Here is a 23,274-nt window from a genome sequence, read left to right as displayed (position 1 = left end):
CAGGGCATGGGGGCAAGGTTGCCAAGGCAAGGGGGCATGTGTTCCCAATCCAGGGGTGTCCCCTGCAGGCCCCCAGCACAACTGGGCACATCTCACATTCTCCAGACCCAGAACAAAGCCCTGTCACCTTCCCCACCACCCTGTGGCTGCTTGCTACCTGGACTTTATTTTTTTTTACCAGTGCTGCCCAGATTTGTGTGCCTTCACCCATGCCAATCTCTCCTTTCTCCCCAGAGCGCTTTGCTTTTCTTCAGACTATTCACTCCTCTGCAGATGGGGAAAAAAAAAAAACTCGGCTTCAGCGACTCCCATGCTCCCTCCCACTCAGGAGGCAGACGGAGCCTTTGACAGCTCACATGGGAGCACGCTCCTCTACCTGCTGCGAGCTGATCTTTACATAAGTAATACATGTAAATTGTCACCAGCTGCTAATAGACCTTCGCTACTTATCCTCACCTCGGAAGGTGCTTTACTGTATTTTTCCATTAATTCCCCCCCCCCCCTCCACCTTCTCCCTTCCCTCCCAGGCTCCTCTCTCCCCCAGCTGAAGGCGTTCCTTGTTCAAAGCCACATGCTACCAATAAACACAACTGGAGCATGCAGCACAGGAGTCACCCATCTGAAATGATTTGGTCTATCCACATTGCCCTGTCACCTCAGTTCCTTTCCCCAGGTCCAGGCTCAGGCTGTCATGGTAGGAGAATGAGAGAATCCCATTCTTCATGCTCTGTAAAGATTTAAAGATGTGAAATCCAAGACTTTCCGGTCATATGGCTTTCTCTCCCCACCATTAAAAGAAGTCTCAACTTTTGCTTAAAACCCAAACCACAAGAAGAAATGAAGCAAAAGCACAGAGCTTTTCATGAAAACCAAACTACGTTTTACACAAAAAAAATGTCTGCCTGGAGCCATATATCAAGTGCACCTTTGACCCAGCGAGGCATTCAAAAAAATAAAGAAAAAAAAGCCCTATGCTGGATGCTGGTTGTACTACCGACAAGAAAAAGGAGGAGAATGTTCATGGTCTCCTAGCTGCTGTGAGAGTTTTCAATGGATAAATTTCCCAGCAAAGATCCGCGACGCAAATGCAAGGACGTGCAGTACTAAGCAAAGAGGAATAATGAAATCAAGCAACCCTTTTTCCTCCTGCAATCCTACAGCCACCAGTAAGCACACCAAGTCCGTTCTTACTTTTTTTATTGCCATTAGCAGTGGTGCAAAAGACTTCGGGGTGGTTGTACCTGGGGGCTTTTTAAGAGCACACCTCCCCATTGTCTATTTGCTTGAAATAGCAGGAAGCAAACACACCAGGCTGGGCTCTGACACGGCTCACAAGTTCCCCCACAGCACCCAGGCTGTTCAGAAGCACACCAGCAGCCGTCCAGCCTGCAGCCAAAGGATGCTGTGGGATTTCTCTCCCCCGAGCAGCTCCAGGCAAGCAGCACGCTGGGAGACAGGTTCGCTCCTCAGTTCTTGTTATTGCTTCCCTTGAACTATCCCTGCTTGCTATTAATTCATCTTCCTACGGTGCAAGTGCTTAGATCAGAACCAAAACTGCTTCTGCCACGCTTACTGGGCCCTCTCGTGCAGTTAAAAAGGGAGCAGGGAGCTCGCTAACCATCAGCGCTAACATCCTGCCTTTGTGCGGACTTGCTTACAAGCACCGCGCTGAAATAAAACCTTCCAGGGCAGAGAGAGTGTCAGAAGCTGTACCAGCATCCTGGCTAGGCAATCTGAAAGCGACTGGGAGCCTCTTCAAATAACTGAGGGAAGAGCAAGGGAAAGCAGGGCAGACGGCAGAGAGGGGAGGAAGGACACCAGGAGAGAGCCAGGAACCTGCAGGAAGTCGAACTCCCCCGAGGAGGCTTTAGATTTCAGAGCGAGGAAGAAGTAGCATGAACCTCCTGTAGTCCTAGCTCTGGGGAAAGAAAATACTACTATTAAACAATACATGAGGAGAAGGAAGATAAACTGTATTTACATAATAGCTTTTATTTCAAAGCATTCTACAAAGCATGGCTGAAATTGGTAAGGGTGGTATCTAATTACTTCAACTTCTACATCTGGAATCTGATGATAGTAATCATCCAAAAAAAGGGCACTTAAAATGATTTAGAAGGAGGCTGAAGGGAGCAAATAACACACGTTTGTTGTCAAGAGCTTTGGGACCAGCTATTTACCTGTAACAGCGCCTCCACCAAGACCCCAAAGACTTTCTGTACGTACAAAATGTCAATCCCTGGCATAAAGAACACGCAGCACAGGACCACGATGGGAAGACTTCAAATGTCAAAACCGCATTTCTCCAGGGCTCCCTGTCCCATGAATTAGAGATTGCAATTAGCCCGTGAAGACGGGTCTTAGCTGTGGAAGTCTGCCAGGTCAGAACTGGCACGCGGCACCCTACAAAGACGCCTCCACAGATCAGAGAGGTGTCTGGGCAGCTGGGCACAGGACTTACAGAGGCACTTTACGTGTGTTAGCCCTCAGCTTGGAGAACCCTCCTGGCCTCCCCTCACGCAGCAAACCTCGCTGAGCACCTCCAGCTCGCACCCGTTCTCCCCTTCCTTCCCCTTCCTGCAAGCAGCGCCGGGCTTGGTCGCTGGCCTCCGCGAATCACCAGATCCTCTTCCACCTTCCCATCTCCAACCTGCCTCTCAGACAACAGCCGCTCTGCCAGGGACTTCCCAGGCCCTGGATGCTTCTGGAAACCCCCTTCAAAGAAAAAAAATAAAAGGTGGAGAGTTGTTAAAAACCAAAGGGGGCAGGGGAGGAGGGAGGGCACAACGGACACTTCACACCTGCCTGTCCTCCTACCAGAGGGAAGGATCCAAAGGGAAAGCATCTCCTGGGCTTGCAGCAGGCAACAAAGCAGCTCCTCAGGAGCAGATTTGTGCACCAGGGAAGGAGGTGAGGGACAGAACTGCCATGCATGATTTGGAGGCCTGTCATCTCCACGTCACTGTCACCCCAAATGGCGTTTCTCTCTACTAATCCACGGGGTCCTTTGCTCTCCCATCCCACCTTTTACACTCAGTAGTAAGCTCCCAGTTCACACAGCTCCACGGTAAGCAGGAGCTGCAGCCATCGGGGTGTCTGTTCTCCCTGACAAGGTCCCCCCCTGAGGTTTTGTTTCCTAACACGGCAGGAATGAAAGGGTTACACCGAGAAGGGCGAAATGAAAGAAGGGGAAAAACATCCCACAACCGAGGAATGTCAAAACTGTCACAACGCCATCAACCGTTTCCTCAGCAAGTCTGAGACTCGGTGTGTGCAGGATCGCCACGTCTGGGAAAAAAAAAAAATAATCTGTCAAGAGTAAATGGTTCCATCTTCAGAAAAGAGAGTGGAAGAGGTGCTTGGCACAGAGGCTTAAAATTGTTTTCTGCTGTTTCTAAACCCAGGCTCACGGAAGAGATCAAAAGGCAACACACCTTCCCTGGAGAGCATCCCACCCCGACAGCCATGTCATGGTTTTGCATGCCTCTGACAGAGGAATCTGCCGGATCGTGGTCTCCCCACCTCAGACACATCAATCAGTTTCTACCCCACCGAGGTCCCGGCTGGGCGGCATCTCCCCCACGTCAGGATCAGCACCGGCGTCCCTACAACACTGAGGTGACAGCCAGAGCTGCAATCTGACCTGTCCCAAACCCAGCCCATGTTTCTGGCCTTGGGTCACTTGGCTGTTACTCAGCCAAGACAAGAAATCGCTGTTACCTGACTGCAATCACACACAAGTTGCGTAACGAGCAGGTAAACTTTTCCCCTGTCGTACCTCTTCCATCATAAAGGACGGAGCCAGCCTCCTACCCTGTTCCTTCCAGCCTCTGCTGCTGGCACCTGCAATCCTTCCTCCAAGGATAGCTCTCAAACGGGTTCTCACACTCTGGACTGCAAAAGCATTTTGGGGTTCCCTCCCGCCACTTCCAGGCATTTCCACTCATCTCCTCTCTGAGCAAATCCACCTCTTCTCCCTCTGTTTGCTGTCACCATGCATTCAGTCAGCAGCCTTCCACCCCAGCTTCCTCCTCTTGCTTTCGTGTGCCCTTTTTTTAAATTTCCACGCTGTAACTCGCATCACCCTGAACACAATGCTTGCTCCTCACTTCTCACCAACACACCGCCGGCCTACGGGGCAGTATCTGTTCCAGGACACGATACATTTACACCCCAAATCCACCATCAGAAAGCAGCAGCCTCCACAGAACACGCCGTGGAGGATGCTGATCAGTTGTTCATAAGGAAACTGCAAACTGAGCTCTGGGAAACTCAGCAGTCTGGATTTACACACGGGGGAATATCAGAATCGCTTTCATTTTGACTGAAAGAGTCGTAACCCCGCATTTCACCGAGAGCTAAAACCAAACTAGAAACAGAGCACGTGTCAAAACCATACAAAACTACAACTTCTGCATGGTTTTGATGCAAAATAATCCAAGCAGGCTGGCAGCCTACAAATCCTAACGATTTTGTGGACAAATCTGGGGCAAGTTTAAAATTTGTAATGTAGCGTGTTACATGTCAGTTTGGGTTTCGCTGCGAATATTTTTTCAGCGGCGGGCTCGGAGCACGGCTCCGTGCCTTGCTTGCCAAAAGGAGAGCCAAAGGCGCAGGGCTGAGGAGGAAAAGCAGCTTCACCACCTTAAACTGGGCAGCGATGGCACCAAAGGACGCTCTCATCCTCTGGTCCTGCGTGCAGCTCCTTTGCTTTAGCTCTCCAGCATCCCTCGAAATGAGTTTCTCTCACAGCATCAGCTCACGACACCTCTTAATAAAGGACATTCAGACCCAAAGCTGGGTGCAGGCTCTCTCCTTGCACCCCCCCTAACTCTGTCCCTGCTTTTTAAAGCAGAGGCCTCTCCCCACACCCCCTTTCTGCCCCCCCAGGCACCCCAAACCCCACCACCCCAAACCGAGGCAGCTTTGGGCTGAGCCGGGGCGACGACCCCTGCACCACGAGGACCTGCGGCCACACACACACCCCGGGGGCCGAGGGCTCCGTGTACGAGCCCTGCAGCCCCCATTTCGCATCCAGCTCCCCCTTTTTTTTTTTTTCTCCTCTCTCCCGGGAGCCACGGCAAGCAGCACTGCCCCGGGACACTCACGGTACAGCAGGGCGACGGCACGCAGCAGCACGATGCGGGTGAGCCAGAAGGTGCCCGGCGATACCGGCGGCACGGCCCCGCCGCCCGCTGCTGCCCCCGCTGCTGCCCCCGCTGCCGCCCTCCCCGGGGCCTCGGGGCCGCCGCCGCCGCCACCCGGTGCCGCCCGCCGCTGCCTCAGCGCCGCGCTGGGCGCCGCCATGTCGCGGCCTGCAGAGAGCATGCGTGCGGCCGGCCCGCCCCCGGGGGCATAAAGGGGTCCGGGGGGGCACTAAAGGGTCCTAGGGGGGTCCCTTCGAGGCTCTTCGAGGGTCCCCGGGGGTCCCCCGGGGGTCCTCGGGGGTGGAGGTGCCCCCGCGCACACGGCCCCGCAGCCCCGTCGGGGGTGGTGGGTGGGGAGGGGTTGGGGGGGGAGAGAGGGAAATGGGGATAAAAATGGGGTTTGTGTGCTCTGAGAGCTGGGAATGAGGAAGGAAGTGTCGAAAAAGGAGTAAAAGTGGCCACGGTTTTTTCAGAAAAGGAGCAAAGGGGAAGGGGCTGGCTCGGACATGGTGCTTAAGGGCACGGTTTAGTGGGTGGCGGTGGTGGTAGGGTGGTGGTTGGAGCAGATGATCCTGGGGGTCTCCTCCAACCTTAATGAGTCTGTGGCTCTAAAACCCCTTTCTCCATTTCTCCATCGTGGTCTGTAGGGCTGGCAGAAGCCGGTGCCAGGCGTGCTGGTGACACCCGGCTCAGTGTCACACACTGGGGCCGCACACCAGCCCGGGTCCCCAGCCCCAATTTGCAGCTCACCCACTGTCCCCATAACACCCAGCACCCGGCCCCGTGCACAATTTCACCAAAAATCCCTCCCGCTTTGCCGCATCGGCTGTTTCGGATGCTGCCGTGATTTCTACTTTGTATAGTTTATAGCCGCCAAACACTTGGCTCTGTGCTGAGCTCTGTGTGTTTTTCTTTAACCAAAAACATTTTAATAAAGTGGCCTCGGCAGTCGTGATCAATGGTTTTAGAGGTGCATCCCGCCTGAGTAAATACCACACTGCTAAACTGCGCGCTGGTCTCTGAGAAAGTATCTGTTATCAGGTGTAACATTATTCAATGCTTTTCAGACTGTAAACCAGTCCCTTATAAATGCCTCTTTTGTTTTTCCAGTTTCCCATCACTGCTGCTTGCATTGTTCTCATTACAAAAAAAAAAAACACACACACACCACACACACGACATAATAGTGCATTGTATAGGCAAAGAAAAATAAGCTATTTGTTAAAGGCCGCGGGTACACTGCAGTTTCGCTCTCCCTTTGGATTAGCCACAAGGTTTGGCTAGATAAATTTAAATAGATGTAAGCTAATGGTTTCCTTTGTGAGGTCTTTATGAAACTTTTACAGCAAATTCCACGTTAAATGGCAATGTCTGTAAAACAAACTGGATAATTGAGGAAATTACTGAGGAAAAGTGGAGGGCTTAGACTAAAGATTTAGGAAAAAGGGAATAATTGGAGCTGGGAAGGGGATGCTGAACGCGGTTGGTTTCCATTGCAAAAGATCGCCCTGAGGTCTGCCAGATGCGCAGGTTGGGACAGTAGCGGCAAGGAGCAGCAAACGAAACTGACCCACGCTCGGGGGACGTCGTGTGTCAACGGCGCCTTGCATCGATACGAGCTGCAAAGTTTAAGTATATTAAATTGCATAAAAATGTTGTTACTCTAACGGGCTGATCCAACTCTCATAAAAGGCAATAGAAGCCTTCCCTTTAGCTCTACTGGAAGATGGATCAAGCTATAAAGGAAAGCGCGCAATAAAATGGTGGATTACAACATTAAATTACCTCCTCTCCGTTCTGCACTTCGCGCTGGTACGCAGCTTTGTGTGGATTGTCATCTGTGTTTGGTTTTCTGCTCACTTTTTTTACTAGCTTTTATTTTCACGATGTGATTTTTGCTTGCATTCCCTCTTTCCAAACAGAGGTATCATAAAAGAAAACAACGTAAAAACCAAGCAAGTAACACAAACGAGATATTTAAGAGCGAGGCTCTGAGCCCTCGTCTCAAAGGGAAAGCGATTCATAAATGTCAGGCCCGCAGGCAGGCGCAGAGGCATCATTGATGCTGATCTTCATTCAACAAAATGCGAGCCGCCACGTCCCCCCGCCCGACCCTATTTTGCTGTGTTCCAAACAGCTGCAAAAGTGACAGAGAAACAAGCATTTACTGTCACAGCACCCAGCAGCTGTCCCCACCAGCACCTCAACCCTGCTGTCCCTGGCACCCTAAATTACTCTGTGTTCATTCAGGTCTAGTCTTTCCCCCCTCTGGCTGCCAGGAATTGGGTTTAAATAAAACAGAGAAAGCGAATGTGTGCAGAAATAACTATTTTGTAAAGCAGCATTAACATTTGGGGACTCCTCTAAAGAAAACATACATTCACTTACATATAATACTCTTACACACAATCCCACTGAGCATTCAGCTGTGTCTGCTAAATGGGAGATGGGGATCTCACAAAGAATTTGGGAGCTTCCTTCCACTAGTCAAGATTTTTCCAGCGGTAATATTTTTTCCATTAAAATCTCTGATCCTTCCCTGTGGAAATCCGATCTTTAACTCCAGGGTTAGCAGGATTAGGACTGAAAAGGATTTTTGGAGGAAGAATTACTTTTTTTCCTACTGTATTTGTACAGCGTCTGTAACAAGGGGGTGTTGATTCAGAAGTGGGATTCCTAAGCGGTACTCTAGGACAAACAATTAATAATCGTGGTAATCCTAAGTGATAAAACTGCGGTTCTCGATTATTTTGAAAAAAATGACATCTAGTCTGCAAGAAGAAGGAACAGATCTCTTGCTAGTGCATCACCTGGCTTTTAAACTGTGATTGTTATCGTAAAGTGTCGGTGATCACTCAAAACCAAATTTTGCCATGTTACTGGTATCTTAGAATGTTTGAACGGGAATTACACCTTGACATATCTTTTCCTTTCTGCTGGTTTTGGTCTTTACACATACAAGTTTTCTGAGACCGAAAGAGAAGGCTGTCCCTTTCGGGTTTGTGATTGCGTTCACCGCCGGGTCCGTGGCTGCCAGCACCAGTGTGCAACGGCAGGCTGCGAGAGCTGCACGACGAAAACTCAGAACAAGCCACTCGTTAACGTTTTCCCCTGGGATATTAAAAATTAATAATCATAAAAGCATTTGTTAGTACGAGCTATTTTATTTTAGCAGAAATTCCCCTCTATGCCAAACGTAACATGTAAAGATTTTCGTGAAGCACTCATTGCCTTTGAAATTAAAGCTTTCTAACAATAAGTTCCTTTTTCACTAATGTCTCTGCCATGCTGAAACCTAGGACAGGACATAGGAATCCCATGCACTCCTCTCCACTTGCATTTTAAGCAGGAGAGAGGTCAGGGGAGTCCTGCCCAGTGCAGGTGTGCAGAGGTTTTTGTATCAGCGCCAGGTAAACGCTCGTGGGTTGGGAAAGAGCTGCTGGGGGACGTGTTCCTGCATTAACTTTGTCCTGCAGCTGCCAAACCTTTCCTGTCCAGAAAAAGGAGGGACACATGAGCTCAGCACCCCATTAACGCAGTAAAAACTAATATTAAACTAATATTTAAGCCTCTCTCTTTTCACCCTATTCTCAGCAGACTGCAGCAGCTGTGCAAGGGGTGCAAGCTTGCTTCCAGTCACTGGGATGCGAGCCTCGAGTCCCAGCTCCTCGCAATCCACAGAAATGTCTCTAATAATGGGCTCTGGATGAGGCTGCACAATAAAAACTTGTTCTTGCCGTGGTGGGAGCACACAGTGACTGGAACGCAGTAACTCAGATGGGAGCACACGGTCATTTTTCACTCCTGCTGTGCAGGTGACACCAAGAATTTTGAGAGCACAGCTCAGCACAGTGGTGGGAGCTATGGAAATGCTGAGGAGCAAATACCCGCAGCGCTCATTAAAATTTACAAACAGGTTCTGTCCCTTCTACCCCTCCAAATGGATCTGACTCCTTAGATTCCCAAATTATCCAGAGCAACAGGGCTCATCTCATGCGAATGGATGACAAATTTTGGAACAAAACGGATCTGCAAGCAGCTGAGCAATATAAATCCAGGCTTAGAGTTGTACAAGCAGGCACTGGTTGTGTGCTGGAGTCTTCACAAGCACACAGTGCTACGGCTCTTCTTCAGAGCAAAGCTTTTCTGCTCTTCAGATGCTATTTTAATTAAAATTAAATGAAAGTTAAAATTTCAAGTTAAAAGACTGCAGGTCTTTTATTTTTTTATTTATTTTATTTATTTATTTTTTCCTGTTAGAAATCAGTAGCTTTCCTGAGAAGGACTGAACCTCGTTTCACAGAAATCTCTGAACTGCCACGGAACTGCTGTGTCCTCTGGGCAGAGCATTAATCCTGCAGATGTCAGAGTCTTATTTTAACACGATGCATAGGTTACTCTTATCTGATTAGGGATTGTTTTTTCTTCTCCCTGTAAAGCCCTTTCTATTTGCTCTTTGAAATTCCCATGTATAACCTGCTCGCAGTTCAAAGGTAGCCAATTTTTGAAAAATGATAACTTTGCCACTTGGTCAGATGGAACGATAGAGCCCACCTTTTGGCTGGGCCTCCCCAGCCAGGGAGGGAGTGCACATTGCAGAGCATTTCCCAACGAGTGCAACAGTTCCCACACGCTCTGAAAACAATTTCCCTGCTTTACACAGATGACAAAATGTCCTCTCCCTTGTTTTAGTGTGGCACTGACTGTCTGAAGCCAAGGCACATGAGTGCTCTTGCAGAAAGAGTAGGTATAGAGGAGAGGAACCGGGGTGGGAGGTCAGGGTGCTCCTGGCCCACGGTGATTCCGAGGGATACCAGGGGACAAGTGACAAAGAGATGGAGCCAAACACACAGACGTGGTATTTAGTGCCTGATCCCAAGCAATGCTGGTGCAAGCTGGCCAGGAACATTATTGGAGACAGTGTCAGACTTCAGAAAAAACGAAGCAACGTTGCCTACATGTATAGGTGCCTGATGTGCCCGCTCTGCCAAGAACAGGCAGCTTCTTTATCTCCCTGTTCCACTCCAAATCCCTAAGCCTACCCCGTTCAGGTGCTCTGTTTAAGCCTCCGTTGGGCAGTGTGGATGTTGGTGCTTCTCTCCCCAACCTGCACCCTTGTCCTGGAGGTCCCGAGGTTGGGACTGGGGACCGCTCCTTCTGTCTGCAAACTCTCATTCCTGGGGCTGGGAACTTTTCCCTGGCACGTCAGAGAAAATCACAGTGGGATTCACAGCACAGCCATCCCCGCAGAGCTGCAGAGATCGCTCCTGAGAGAGGTGCTGCTGGCTGTGCTGGAGCTGAGCCGGGAGTCAGAAAATAACCCAAATCACCTTAAAAACAGGGCAGGAGACACCAGCACCAAATGCTGTCACTCCCAGCTGTTGCGAGACTGATAAGCTGCTGGTTGGAAGAATCACTTACATTACTCTCTGTCCAGAGAGCATCGAGATGTAAATTATGACCGCCAGTGACAAGATGTATGGAAATTTGAGAAGCGGCTCATCCTATCGCTTCCCCCGAGCAGGGAGCACGAGCTCCCCAGAGCAGGCTGTGCGGTCTGTTTCTTCTTTGGCCGCTGAGGCATGGTATAATGGGATGGTGAGGAAATAACCCCTTCTGGTTAAGACCAAAGGGCGTGAACCAGGACAGAGCAGGAGCCCGGCAAACAAAATCACTAAGATAAAAATACGCTCGCACTTTCTGCGGAACTGAAGCTGCAGCCTGGCTGTACCTGTCACTTCTGTCCCTGCTGTGCCCTTCTTTCTCTTCTGATGTCTGTGCCCTTCCCAGCCAGCAGATAGTTTCCTTGCTTCACTCGGTAGCTCTGCTGCATCTTTGCCCTACCACCGCTTTTTGGGGCAAGACAGAGAAGCATTAGGCCAGCTCTGGATCATGGATGTCACCACAGGACCTGTCCCACAGCTCCATCATTTGCCCATCCCTGTGCAAACTCCATGGGCCTGTTGTTGCCCAAAATTTCAGCCTGAGCCCCTGTGAGACAAATGATGCCACTTGAACCCACTCATTGTGGCTCGGAGGGGGGCCTGAGGTAGGGCAATGCAGCTCCCTCCTCCTGCTGGGACATGAGATGGTTTCTGCAAGACCCCCAAAGCAGACGTGAGGCAGGGGACGTGCCCTGCCCATTTTCCAGGCACTACCTCTTCCCCCTGCCCACCTCCGGAGTAAGAGGAAGCAGCTCCTGAGAGTTCTCCTCCTCCTCCTCCTCCTCCCTGCTTTTGACAAAGTGGAATTTAAGCGTGTGGGCTGGGAAATGCACTTCCCTGCCTGGGGCAGAGCCGGGGAGCTGTGCGAGGCAGCAGCACGCACGGGGGGAAAAACCAACGTCGCCAGTCCCGGCCGTCCTTGGGGGCTTCTGCTACAGGAACGTGTCATATAACTGAAGGCAGGGAGGAGAGGATCTGAGCCCCATTTCTCATCCCCACCTCCACAAGCTTGTCCCACAGCCCTGGCCATGCAGCAAGGCTCGAATCTCCCAAGGAAGACACTCACAAGAGAGGCTGCCTTTGGAAGAGGCACTGAGAGCAGCAATCGTTGCTTTGACTCAGCTGCCTCTGAAATGAATGAAATACAATTTACCTGACTCATAGAAACGCAGTGGGGTAATCTTAGCGCTATGAGCTCTGAGATCCCGCAGTGACAGGCATTACAGAAATGCACGCTATTTATTTGTCAACTGAGAAAAGCTCTGCCAAGTGTCCGGCAGCTCTGCTGAACCACCGGTCTGAAGCCCCGGGACACAGAAACCCTTCCACAACCTCATTAAGCTTTGGCCTGGGCCCTGGAAGAGACCTTCGGTTATTCCTCGCTCACGAGGCCAACAGATGTAGCATGGCTTGGGGCTTAATGGCTTTTTGTTTTTCAGTGACACTTTATAAAATCATATTTTTAAAAAAATCTTTGCCCAAAGGTAATTCGCTTTGTGTCTATGGAAACCGAAAGCTGAAATCTTTAAAAGATTCTACTAATAAGGAAATGGGAAATTTTAAAAAAATACAAAATCCTGCTTTGCGCTTTATCGGAGCGCACGCGTTTTCCCCTAGGAGCGACACGCACGTCCTGGCACACACAGACACAGCCGGCGTTACATTGAAACTCAAAGCACAGACTTTATTTCAAGTTTATATGTTTTATGTTGATTATACACTGCAGCAATTAAACAACATGCTCCCCCCCCATTCCCATTACTTTTAAACGCTGAAACACTCGAAGCATTTGCCCGATATCCACTTTTTTTCCTGTAAATCTTGTCCTTCACGCTGAAATCTTGCTTTTCCCGGGGAAGCAGCAGCTAAACCCGGGGTTTGGGAGCCGCTCCTCTCCGAGCAGAGGCAGGATCGGCGGGTAACGAGAACCAAACGCTCCCAACAAACCCTGCAAAAGCCGGGCTGGCTCCGGGAGGGGGTGCAGCGGGGCGAGCAGGGCCGACCAGGGACCGTCGGGGGGCTCTGGGGGCTCGCAACCCGTCCCCGTCCCCGTCCCCGTCCCCCCGCAGCGCGGAGCCCCCGCAGCGCCCCGGGGCAGCGGCGGCACCGGGCCCGGGCGGCGGGAGGGCGGGAAAGCTGCAAGGCCACGCCCCTTATGTAAATGAGCTCCGCCCTCTCCGCCAATGGGAAGCGGCGCCGGGGGAGGAGCCTCTCGCCCTCTCCTTAAAGTCACTTGTTGCCAGGGGCCCCGCTTCGCACTGGACGTGGAGCGCGGCGGCGGGCGCGGGGCGCGGAGCGGGGCGCCGGGACTGCAGCGAGACTTCCAATTTCCTTAATTATTTTTTTTCCCAAATATTCTTATTTTTTTCCTGCCGAAATCTCAGACTTTCAGCGGTTTTTTCCTGCGTTTTTCCACTTCTCGATTTGTTTTTTTTTTTTTTTCCACTTTATTTTATTTTATTTTTTTTAAACCTTCGGCAGCCCGCGGAGGGGTGCGCGGCCCCGCCGCTCCGCCCGGGCACTCGGTCGCCCTCGGGGCGGCTCAGCCCCGCGCCCCCCCCCCCCCTCCCTTTCCCTTCCCTTTTCCCTTCCCACCCTGTTGCTCGCCCCCCATCCCCGGCCGGCCCGCCCGCCCCTCCCGCGGCCACCAATGCTCAACATGACCGAGGAGCACGACAAAGCGCTGGAGGCTCCGTGCAGCCCCGCGGGCACCACCAGCTCCATGTCCCACGTGGACTCGGACTCGGACTCGCCGCTGTCCCCCGCCGGCTCCGAGGGTTTGGGCTGCGCCCCCCAGCCCGCCCCGCGCCCCCCCGGCGCCGCCCCGCTGGGAGCCAAGGTGGACGCGGCCGAGGTGGACGAGCGCTTCCCCGCCTGCATCCGCGACGCCGTCTCGCAGGTGCTGAAGGGCTACGACTGGAGCCTGGTGCCCATGCCCGTGCGGGGCAACGGATCGCTCAAGGCCAAGCCGCACGTCAAGCGGCCCATGAACGCCTTCATGGTGTGGGCGCAGGCCGCCCGCAGGAAGCTGGCCGACCAGTACCCGCATCTGCACAACGCCGAGCTCAGCAAGACCCTGGGCAAGCTCTGGCGGTGAGTCCCGAGCCGCCCCGCAGCGCTCAGCGGGTCCCGCAGGGTGCGCGGCCGCCGACCTCCCCTCGCTTTTGCTTCTTTTTCTTCCTTATTTTTTTTTCCCCTTCTTCCGTTTTTTTTTTTTTCTATTTTTTCCTTTCCTTCGCGTCTGCCTGCCTGCCTGCCTGCCCCGCGGGGGATTCTCGAGCCGTTCCGGAGCGCAGCGCAGGAATCCCCCCGCAGCCTGCCGGCCGCCGAAAAACCCCGCTGCGGGGCCGGGCGCTGCGCCGAGCCCGCTGCGGGTCCTGCCCCTGCTGCGGCACCCTCGGACTTCCCCTGCCCCAGCCGGGATGTGCAGCCCCGGCCCCCTCCTGCCCTTGCTTCCAGCATCCCTGTCCCCGAGAAACTCCGATTTTTTTTCTTAGTGCATCTCTTACGATGTTTTTTCCTATTTTTTTTTGTCTGGTTTTACTTGCTTGCTGCTTAACAAGCTGTAAAACTAAGCAAGCCCATCTTTAGCGGTAATTTTAATCTGCTCTCTCATTTCCCTTGTTATCTGTAGCGCTACCCACTGATGCAAACTTTTTGCTGGGCGCTCAGCTTTCCAGGGCTCGCGATGAGCTGCGCTTTACCGCGTGTTACAGCGGCTCTGACTGCACCAAACCCGCATCTCTCCCACCCGCTTGGGCCAGAGATGCTCCCACTGCGGGCTGAGCCTTCCCCGCGAGTTTGCAAAGAGAGATCGGGGTGGGGAAGAGTTTAAAAAGAAATAATCCTATTGCTATTGCCTTCGTGGTTTCTTTGTAAGGACTAAACAAAGCTGGAAATGGGCAGCGCTGTTGGTTGTGGCGAGGGGGTAGCATTTGTAGGACAAACATGGGAATAATATTTGGCTAAAGGATAAAAAGTGGCATTTAAAATGGGCAGGGGGATTTTGCTTTGCCTGGTTAACAATATCTATCTGTAATGGATGCTTTTTTCATACTTAAATACTATAATTGATAATTTAATACCCATTTGCAGTATGATTTAGTTTTTTGCTACTGCAAATTTGTTTTGCAGTAAACTTTTTGGTCGGTGCATGGGAAGCAGGGATATGAGTATGAAAACAGTTTAAAAACTTCTAAGGATGATGTTAATTTTGACTTTTTTTTCTCTTCCTTACCAAAAAAAAATCAACCCCCAACCAGTTTGTTAAGTGAAAATGAGAAACGTCCGTTCGTGGAAGAAGCTGAGCGGCTCAGGGTCCAGCACAAAAAGGATCACCCGGATTATAAATACCAGCCACGGAGGAGGAAAAGCGTAAAAGCTGGGCAAAGCGACTCCGACTCCGGAGCTGAGCTCAGCCACCACGCGGGCACGCAGATCTACAAAGCGGACAGCGGGCTGGGGGGCATGGCTGACTCCCACCACCACGGCGATCACGCAGGTAAAGGGCGCTGTGGGCAAAAATCCTGTAGGTCCTGGGAGCGTTGGTTTGAGACCTGAACCTGCCAGCAGGCACAGGCTCATCTGCCCCCAAGCTCATGCGGGAATATTGGTGGGACTGGGCGCATCTGAAGCCCTGAGAGCTGTGGTTTTACACCGGGTTGTGAATGTGGCCACAGTTTTAGTTACTAAGTGCTCGTGTAGTCCACTGTGCAATAGGAAAGCCCCAAAGTGCTAAAGGACTCCAGTTTTGCAGGACCAGGACGGAAATTAATTGCAGGGTGAGAGGGTTAATAATGCATTTAGCATGTGAAGGGTGCTTGGGGAGTGAGCCCCATAGATGCAGCGTCCCCCCAAATCTCCCTGCTTCTCAGCAGCGCTGTGAATTGGCACCGGGTGCGTGTTAACAGATTCCAGGAGGATTGCGAACGTCCTGCAGCTTCAGACGCGTCTGCGCTCTCGCCCAGCCTGGCTGGGGATCTGGCCCCTTCCTGGCCCGCAGGGACAGCTGCTCTGCTCCAGGAAAGCAGGGCTGCCTTCAGGCTGCCCACTTGCAGGGGTCCCTCTGAGTCCCCCTGGGTTCCACTCCCAGGCAAGGGGCAGTTTGTGCAGTGGGGCTGTCCTGTTGTGCCTCAGGGAAAGACCTCCATGGGGTGCTGCTGCCCAAAATCTCCTTGCTGCAAGCTTTGCAGGCAGTTTATCCCACCTGAGGATATGGTCACAGGGGGATGTCAGCCACTTCTAACATGGGGCTATACATCTAAATTTCTTCCTCTCCCTATTGGGATGGGGAAAGAATGAGTGTTTTTTGTGCCTTATGGAGGCACTGGGTATTTTGTGGCTGCTCTCCTTAAAGCCTTGCTGTCCCTTTGTCTTCAGGCCAGACCCACGGGCCACCCACCCCACCCACCACCCCCAAAACTGACCTCCACCACGGCAGCAAGCAGGAGCTGAAGCACGAGGGCCGCCGCCTCGTGGAGAGCGGCCGCCAGAACATTGACTTCAGCAACGTGGACATCTCGGAGCTGAGCAGCGAGGTCATCAACAACATGGAGACCTTCGACGTGCACGAGTTTGACCAGTACCTGCCGCTCAATGGCCACGCTGCCATGCCGGCCGACCATGGCCCCAACGCTGCTGCCGGCTCCTACGGCGCATCCTACTCCCACTCGGCCACGGGCACCGGCGGGGCCAACCAGGTGTGGACTCACAAAAGCCCGGCCTCGGCATCGCCGTCGTCTGCTGACTCAGGCCAGCAAAGGCCGCACATCAAAACGGAGCAGCTGAGCCCCAGCCACTACAGCGACCAGTCCCACGGCTCCCCCGCGCACTCTGACTACGGCTCCTACAGCGCCCAGGCTTGTGCCACCACCGCCTCCACCGCCACGGCTGCCGCCTCCTTCTCCAGCTCCCAGTGTGACTACACGGACCTCCAGAGCTCCAACTACTACAACCCCTACCCCGGCTACCCCTCCAGCATCTACCAGTATCCCTATTTCCACTCCTCGCGGCGCCCCTACGCGACGCCCATCCTCAACGGCTTGTCCATCCCGCCGGCCCACAGCCCCACTGCTAACTGGGACCAGCCGGTCTATACAACCCTGACGAGGCCTTAAAGGATGCGTGGAGCCCCCGAGGGCTTCCCCAACGTATGCACTAATGAAGGAATGAAGACGAAGAACGTGGAGTGCCGCGATAAGTTTCCGAAGTGCCTCCTGAGCCACTGGGAACTCTGCTCGTTGCGACTGGATGTCCCCTTGCTTCAAAACTCTCCGAAAGGACAGAGCTCTATTTTTCTTTAAATAAATAAGGAAAAAAAAATAAAAGTAAAGGACCAGTGATTCCTTTTGAATAAATGAAGGACAGAACCATTTGACTCCTCTGTGAGGACTGAACTGAACTTTCTCGTCGTGGAAGCTGACAAGTGCAAAAATGGAGCGGGGGGCGGGGGGGGGAAAGGAAAGATGTTCAAGACTTTAAGGGTCTATTGCAATGTGAGAAACGGACCAACCTTGAGGGCAAGAACTCACTCGGACCAACGCATATGAAAACCGAAAACCCGGCGATTCCATGTAACAATCTTGTGGGAACAAACGAGTCTGGTGGGACCAACCAATTAAATGTCTGAAGTATTTGTTTTTTAGTCAAGAGTTCTTCTAAGCAAGGTTTGGCTGTAATTAACATTTTGTTTTGTTTTTGGAAGCTTAAAGTGTTTTTTTTTTAAATCTGTTAAATATGTATTTATGTTCTGTATTATTTTGTCTTTTAATTAATGAAGTAATTTGTGCAAAAAGTAGAATTTTAAAAGATTTTAAAGATGGGGCGGGGAGGGAGCATAAAAATAGTGGAGATGATACAATAAAATGGTGTTATGAGTCTATAGATTTTCTTTGGTTTTTGGGTTTTTTTGTTTTGAACCGCTGCAGCAGTCGTGCTTGAGAGAGGGACTGAACGAATCTGCCTCATGCAGACCTGGTCATGAACAGGAAACTCAAATGGGAATGTAAAATAAGGAGGGAGGGAAGTGCAACGCTAAGGGCTTGCTGCAAAAGTTACTAATTAAATTCGGAGGCTAAAACAATTGCAAAAGGAGCAGAGAGCAAGATATTTTTCTGGCTACCTGCTTTCAGGCGTTCAAATTGGATTTAAGGCATTGCAGGATCTTTGTACACTTTCAGAACCAGGACTACTTTATAGGAAGATGTAATTTAATGAGGAATTATCAACTTCTGCTTTGATTTTTGGCTTCTAGGGACCAGATATCATCCATCAAGCTGTGAAACTAAAATCTTCTCCACTAAAAAAAAAAATTTAGGTACTTAGTTTTAGACTAATATTTCATTGATATATTTCTACTTCTTCCATTGTATGCTGAGCATATAATAACCATCTATTTTATGGTAACTTGTGCCTTTAAAAACTTTGTAAATCTAAAAACACATTTCAGAGGTTATCATCTTTTTACCTTTTCTACATTTCCTACTCTTTTTCTAAAAATATTTTTTGCATATTTCCTTTTGGGGTCGTGGGGGCGGGGGAAAATACAGAAAATTCATTTTTATGCAATCTATTTTTCTGTATAAAGTTTGAAAGACTTTGGCTGTTACTTATCTGTTCTCTTCACTAGCTTCTGACTAAGCAATGCTAACTTTTGTACAGATCAATTTGATAAAATTAAAAATTGCTTTTTATCAAGTCTGTGTTACGTTTTCTTTCTACTTCAGCCTATTTCTGTGCCGAAAAGTGACTTGGAGAACACTTTTGAAAGAGACAGGCTACTCAGAATAAAATATGTTGACCAAGGATTTCTGTTCTATTTTTTTTTATTCTTGCTCCCTTTGCTCCCTTTCCTTGTATTTAAATGGTGCCTTGCTAGGAGACTTTAATTTATTTTTTTTACTTCCTCAAGGAGTATATTTCTATGCAAGTAATCCTGAGGATTTCATAGGATTTCAGTGAGACTGCTCACATGAGTAAGGCTTTGCAAGGTCAGACTGCATGGTTTTAGCTGGGTTCATTTTGTTCTGTACAGCACGTAGGAATTTTACAGTAACAGATTCTGTTTTCTGGTTGGTGAGCCCGTGTAAATACCTCTTAATTATGATAGCAACAAAATTATATGTTGCATGTAGTGGTTTTTTTAAATACAGTCATTAAAATAGTTACATTCGTGACTTTTTTTTTCTTGGTTATATAAACTAAGCTGCAGTTTGGTTTCACCAGTTGAGACAAACCCGTGTGAGATTTTCAGGCTGCGCCCTAATTGGGAGGAAAGGGCTGGGATTAGGGAAATCCAGCCGCCCCTGCCTGAGAAACGCACTCAGGGCTTGGTTGCAGTGCAGCCCTGTGGAAAATGTTTTAACACGGAGAAAATAAATGTGATGACAATTAATGAAGCTCAAGAACATTAACAAAGTCTGAACAACAGAGTCCCAAAGCAAATCTGTTTGCAGCCTCTGCCAAGACCTATCTTGCCAGAGTGTCTGTAACTGGACACCATTTTCTCTGTGCTCATTTACAAAACTTCTGGCAAAATGACTTTATTACACTATAAGCCAAAGCTGCAGAGTAACTTGCAGAGGAGACTCTTTTCTTCTTTCCCCTCCCTCCAGTTACAATGCAAGTTTCAAGACTTATTCTAGCTCATGCTAGAAAAATTGATGCGTTTTGGCTTTGCCTGTTGTGCATGTAGATGTAGGACTTCCTCTCCAAAGTGACATGCTTAGGGGAAAAAAAAAAGTGAGATGGAATATAAGTGCTTATCTTTACTTTCTTCTTGATGTTTAATGCCAAAGCTTTCAATGACTTCACTGATGCCTGGATTAGTATTTAAAACAGAGTCAAGTATCTGTGTGGGATGGTGTTGCAAAACACTCAAATTAATGAAATTAAAAGTCGCACCAAAAGCAACTCCAGCTGAGGATCTGGCTCACGGCAGAGGGGTTTCTGTGGCTTGGGTCCGTGACCTGGGAGCCTGCTCTGTCCCTGCAGGTACGTTCTCTCACCGTGCAGAAGGAATTAATCGTGGGGACACGATCAGCTCCTCCTGACCAGCTTCCAGAGGGCACCGCAAAGCGCTGGGCTCTGCAGGCAGACCTGCACATAGCCACAAGCCTTTCCGAGCTGTCCCCTCTCTTGCTGCAGCAGTGCATCGTGCCAGCAGTGGTGTCCTCGCAGCGGGGGATGCCTGGGGACAGCTCTGCCCAGCAGCGAGAGCACATCCTTGGCAGGGCCGAGCGCTGCGGGACGCGCTCCCCTCCTGCTGGGTGCGGGTGCTGTGCGAGCCCTGGGTGGCCTCAGGGTCCCCAGCCGAGCCTGGTGACAGCGCCGAGGAAACGCGTGTCAAAAATATGCAGATTTTAAATCCAGTCGCTTTTGTCCACGCTTACTGGCCTTTTGTTCTCACTCACTCTCTCCGAGCTTTGGAAAATCAAGCTAGCTTCTAGCAACGCCTGCGGAAATGAAACGTTGTGGATCCGCAGCGCTCAGCAGGTAAGGGCAGTAACGTGAGCCTTGGAGAGCCCTCGGGAGCCCCCGCGAGCTGCTCCCCCCCGGGACAGCCGGAGCTGAATAGTGGCATTCAGCTTTGTTCTGTCGGCCCGCGGAGTGGGTGATACCCACTGCAAATTCGTCGAGTAAAATTCAGCGACCGAATGGATGTTCAAGGAGGTGGTAGGCAGAGAAAACTCGTTGCTCCGAGTTAAGCCAGTCGCTCGGGCTTCAGAGTGTGCTGGAAATTTCGAAGGGCACCAGAAGTTCTTTCCCCACACCTCGATTTACACTCAAAGTATGAGTCTCCCGTTTCGTTTTCCTAAACTCCGATCTGTGGCACAGTTTATGTGCAGAGAAGAGCGTTTTGAGTTGAAATTCGTGCTGTTTGTACAAATGCATTTTCGTGCATTGTTCCTTTCTTCCATTTTGCGTGTGGATACAGCCTGCAGAACGAGAAGTGATTTTCCATGAGCCGGGCGTCTTCCCGACGTGAATGGCAGCATTGTGTGTCCCCAGCCCGGCTCCGATGGCTCTTGTGTTGGCGTGAATCTGGAATGTCTCTGCAGAAGTCTATGAGATCAGGTGAAAGCAAGACCGGCTTTTGACCTCTGGCTGTCAACAAAAAAGGCTTCTCAAGATAATTACAGGAATACACAAGCGATAAAAGTTCCTCTTTTTTATTTTGGTGCAGAGAAGAATGAATGTTGCTATTTATCTGAACTGCTCAGAAGGCACTGTTTAGTAAGAAAGAGGAAATTCATTTTATAGCCCATATCCACATTCCTTCTACATGGTGGAAAGAAGAAAAAGTCCCTTCCCATCCTCCTTGTTATAATTTTTCCTGGAGTGATATCAACTTTTGTTACACGTTTTTTACAGTTGGATATTCACTTTATGGCAAAAAAAATCTCCAAAGGCATTTCTGTGGCAGTGCTTGGTTTTACCAGCCCTCTGCGTGGGTCCCTCGTGCCCCCTGCCCACAGGAGCCCCCGCGCCGCCCTGCAGGAGGACACCCGGGGAGGGTGGCTCCCAGGCTTTTCTTTTGCCCTTTTCTAATTTACTGCACTGGGTGTGTGTCTGCAGCCTCTCCTCTGTGTGGGCAACGGGTGTTGGTTTTTAACCAGTTGCGTTTTACTGCTCTCTGCTTCTTCCCTCTCTGGCTGCCCCAAGACACCAGACGGGTAGAGAATCCCTGCCTTTTTCTGATGAGGAAATTGCTAATAAATGTGGTTGTGTCCACACCGGTGTGAGCACCCGTGTATTCATTGGCATCTGTGTCCCTTCCCATGCAGTATCACAATCCATGGGATCCCTGGCAGATCCCATCCTCTTCCCCTGGAGGTTTTGGGGAGGGGGCACAGGCAGGTTGCTCCTGTTGGGCATGGTGAAGGTGTGCCCAGCCTGGCTGTGGCTGTCATGGCCTGAGTGCATGGATCTGGTTGGTCTCATGTTGCTTCCCCGACCTCGCAGAGATGAGAAGAGTTGTAGCTGCTTCCTCCCTCTGCTGTGTTCATCCTATAGGCAAGGCTGGATGCCGGCAGCTCTGACTACGCATTGCCTGACGTCTGGGAGCAGAATAAAATAGAGTAAAATAAAATAGAGTAAAATAAAATAGAGTAAAATAAAATAGAGTAAAATAAAATAGAGTAAAATAAAATAGAGTAAAATAAAATAAAATAAAATAAAATAAAATAAAATAAAATAAAATAAAATAAAATAAAATAATAAAATAAAATAAAATAAAATAAAATAAAATAAAATAAAATAAAATAAAATAAAATAAAATAAAATAAAATAAAATAAAATAAAATAAAATAAAATAAAAAGATACACCACCTCCCATATAAAGCCAAAGACATTTTGAGAGCAGTGGCAGCAGCTCAGCCACCACAGGAGCTGCAAGGCAGGGCTGGGCGAGCTGAAGATGACCGTGAGGGTATGAAAAAGTCTCCGACATCGCCCTGTTTTCAGCCTTTGAGAGCATGACTTTGGGTCTGACTGATGTAGGCCTTTTTAATTCTGCAGGCAAAAGTGTAAGCATGAATTCAGTAGCAGGCGGGCTCCAAACTCTCATTCCTGGGGCTGGGGACTTTTCCCTGGCACTCCCAACCACACCGTGAGTGATTCACAGAGGAACCCAGCTCCTGAGAGAGATCAGACCTCACCCGAGCACCTCCTGCTCTTCCTCAGAGACCCTGCAGAGGCTCCACGAAGTTTTTTGGGGATTTATCATGTGGCATTCTAGTGAAGGGAGTGGGAGGATGTTTAGGGGCCTGTGTGAGCTGGGGAGCTGCAGGCAGTTGGGATCTGCCACGCACCACCCCGCAGCTGCCAGCCGAGCCGGGTGCTGTCAGCCCGAGGTCACCCCGTGCTCCTTACGGGCAGGAATTAGGGACGGCACCAAGTGGCAGAGGATGATGTTTGGAGAGGCGAAGCCATTCCCCAAATGAGTCAGCAGGAGCCGAAAACAATCCCCTGGAGCCCAAACCACAACAAATGGCGCTGATGACAGATTGCCTCGTCCTCCTGCCGCCCCGCAGCCCCATCCTGTGCCAGGGCAGCGGGGGCCGTGGGGCAATCCCTGCCGCGGCCAGGTGCAGGAGCGGCTTTGCATGAGTGCCAGAGCCTCTCTCACTGCCAGGTGCCTGCTCCAGGCAGGGCTCGGGGTGGGCACTCGGGCCCCCAGCTCCCACCATGGGGCCGAGGAGCTTCGTGCTGTGCTGGCAGTGAAGGGTGAGCGCAGATTGTGTTAGCGGGGCTGCGGCCCGAGCTGTTTCTGTGTGCTGGGTGGAAAGCGAGTTTATTTTCTTTCAGAGCTGTGCTGCACGAGGAGCAAAACGGGAGGTGATGTCTTTCAATAACACCATGCAGTTCATGTTGAAAAAAGCAGTTTTAACAGGTCTGGGAACCAATGAACCCCCATCTTCTGCTGCTGCCCAGGGGTGGCCAGATCTTGCCACGGGAGAGCCTGGCAGGGTGTCCGTGGCCACCAGCTGGCCCAGAAAGGGTTTGGTGCTTGCAGAAGCACGGTCGGGGTGGCTGCAAGCGGGGCTCTGCCCTCCCGGCGCCGGCTTGAAAGAGCCGCGGGGCGCTGCGGGTGACCCCTATTGAGAGGCTCCCATATGGCCGCGGGGCTCAGCCAGACACGCTGTGTCACTGGCTTAGCTGGAGTGTTGGTTTTGACCTGATTT

The 23,274-nt window shown here is 50.7% G+C and overlaps 2 protein-coding genes across 2 annotated transcripts in view; one reads left to right on the top strand and one right to left on the bottom strand.

The window, feature by feature from the left end:
• The window catches only part of LMF1 (lipase maturation factor 1), a 186,594-nt gene extending 181,251 nt beyond the window's left edge, over positions 1–5,343 (bottom strand). Inside the window, exon 1 of the mRNA XM_068698852.1 lies at positions 5,109–5,343. Coding sequence (XP_068554953.1) covers positions 5,109–5,328 — 220 coding nt within the window. The 5' untranslated portion in view covers positions 5,329–5,343. The remainder of the gene's footprint in view (positions 1–5,108) is intronic.
• A 7,496-nt stretch (positions 5,344–12,839) lies between these two features.
• On the top strand, positions 12,840–18,286 carry SOX8 (SRY-box transcription factor 8). Its single transcript, XM_068699220.1, has 3 exons — positions 12,840–13,684; positions 14,854–15,092; positions 15,971–18,286. The coding sequence occupies exons 1-3, from the start codon at positions 13,242–13,244 to the stop codon at positions 16,705–16,707; spliced, it is 1,419 nt and encodes a 472-aa protein (XP_068555321.1). The 5' UTR covers positions 12,840–13,241; the 3' UTR covers positions 16,708–18,286.
• The last annotated feature ends 4,988 nt before the right edge of the window (positions 18,287–23,274 follow it).

Source organism: Anas acuta, chromosome 15 (assembly GCF_963932015.1).
Source record: "Anas acuta chromosome 15, bAnaAcu1.1, whole genome shotgun sequence".
In the NCBI taxonomy this organism is placed as follows: domain Eukaryota; kingdom Metazoa; phylum Chordata; class Aves; order Anseriformes; family Anatidae; genus Anas; species Anas acuta.
Note: the sequence above shows the minus strand (reverse complement) of the source record. Positions and strands in the feature narration are given on the sequence as shown.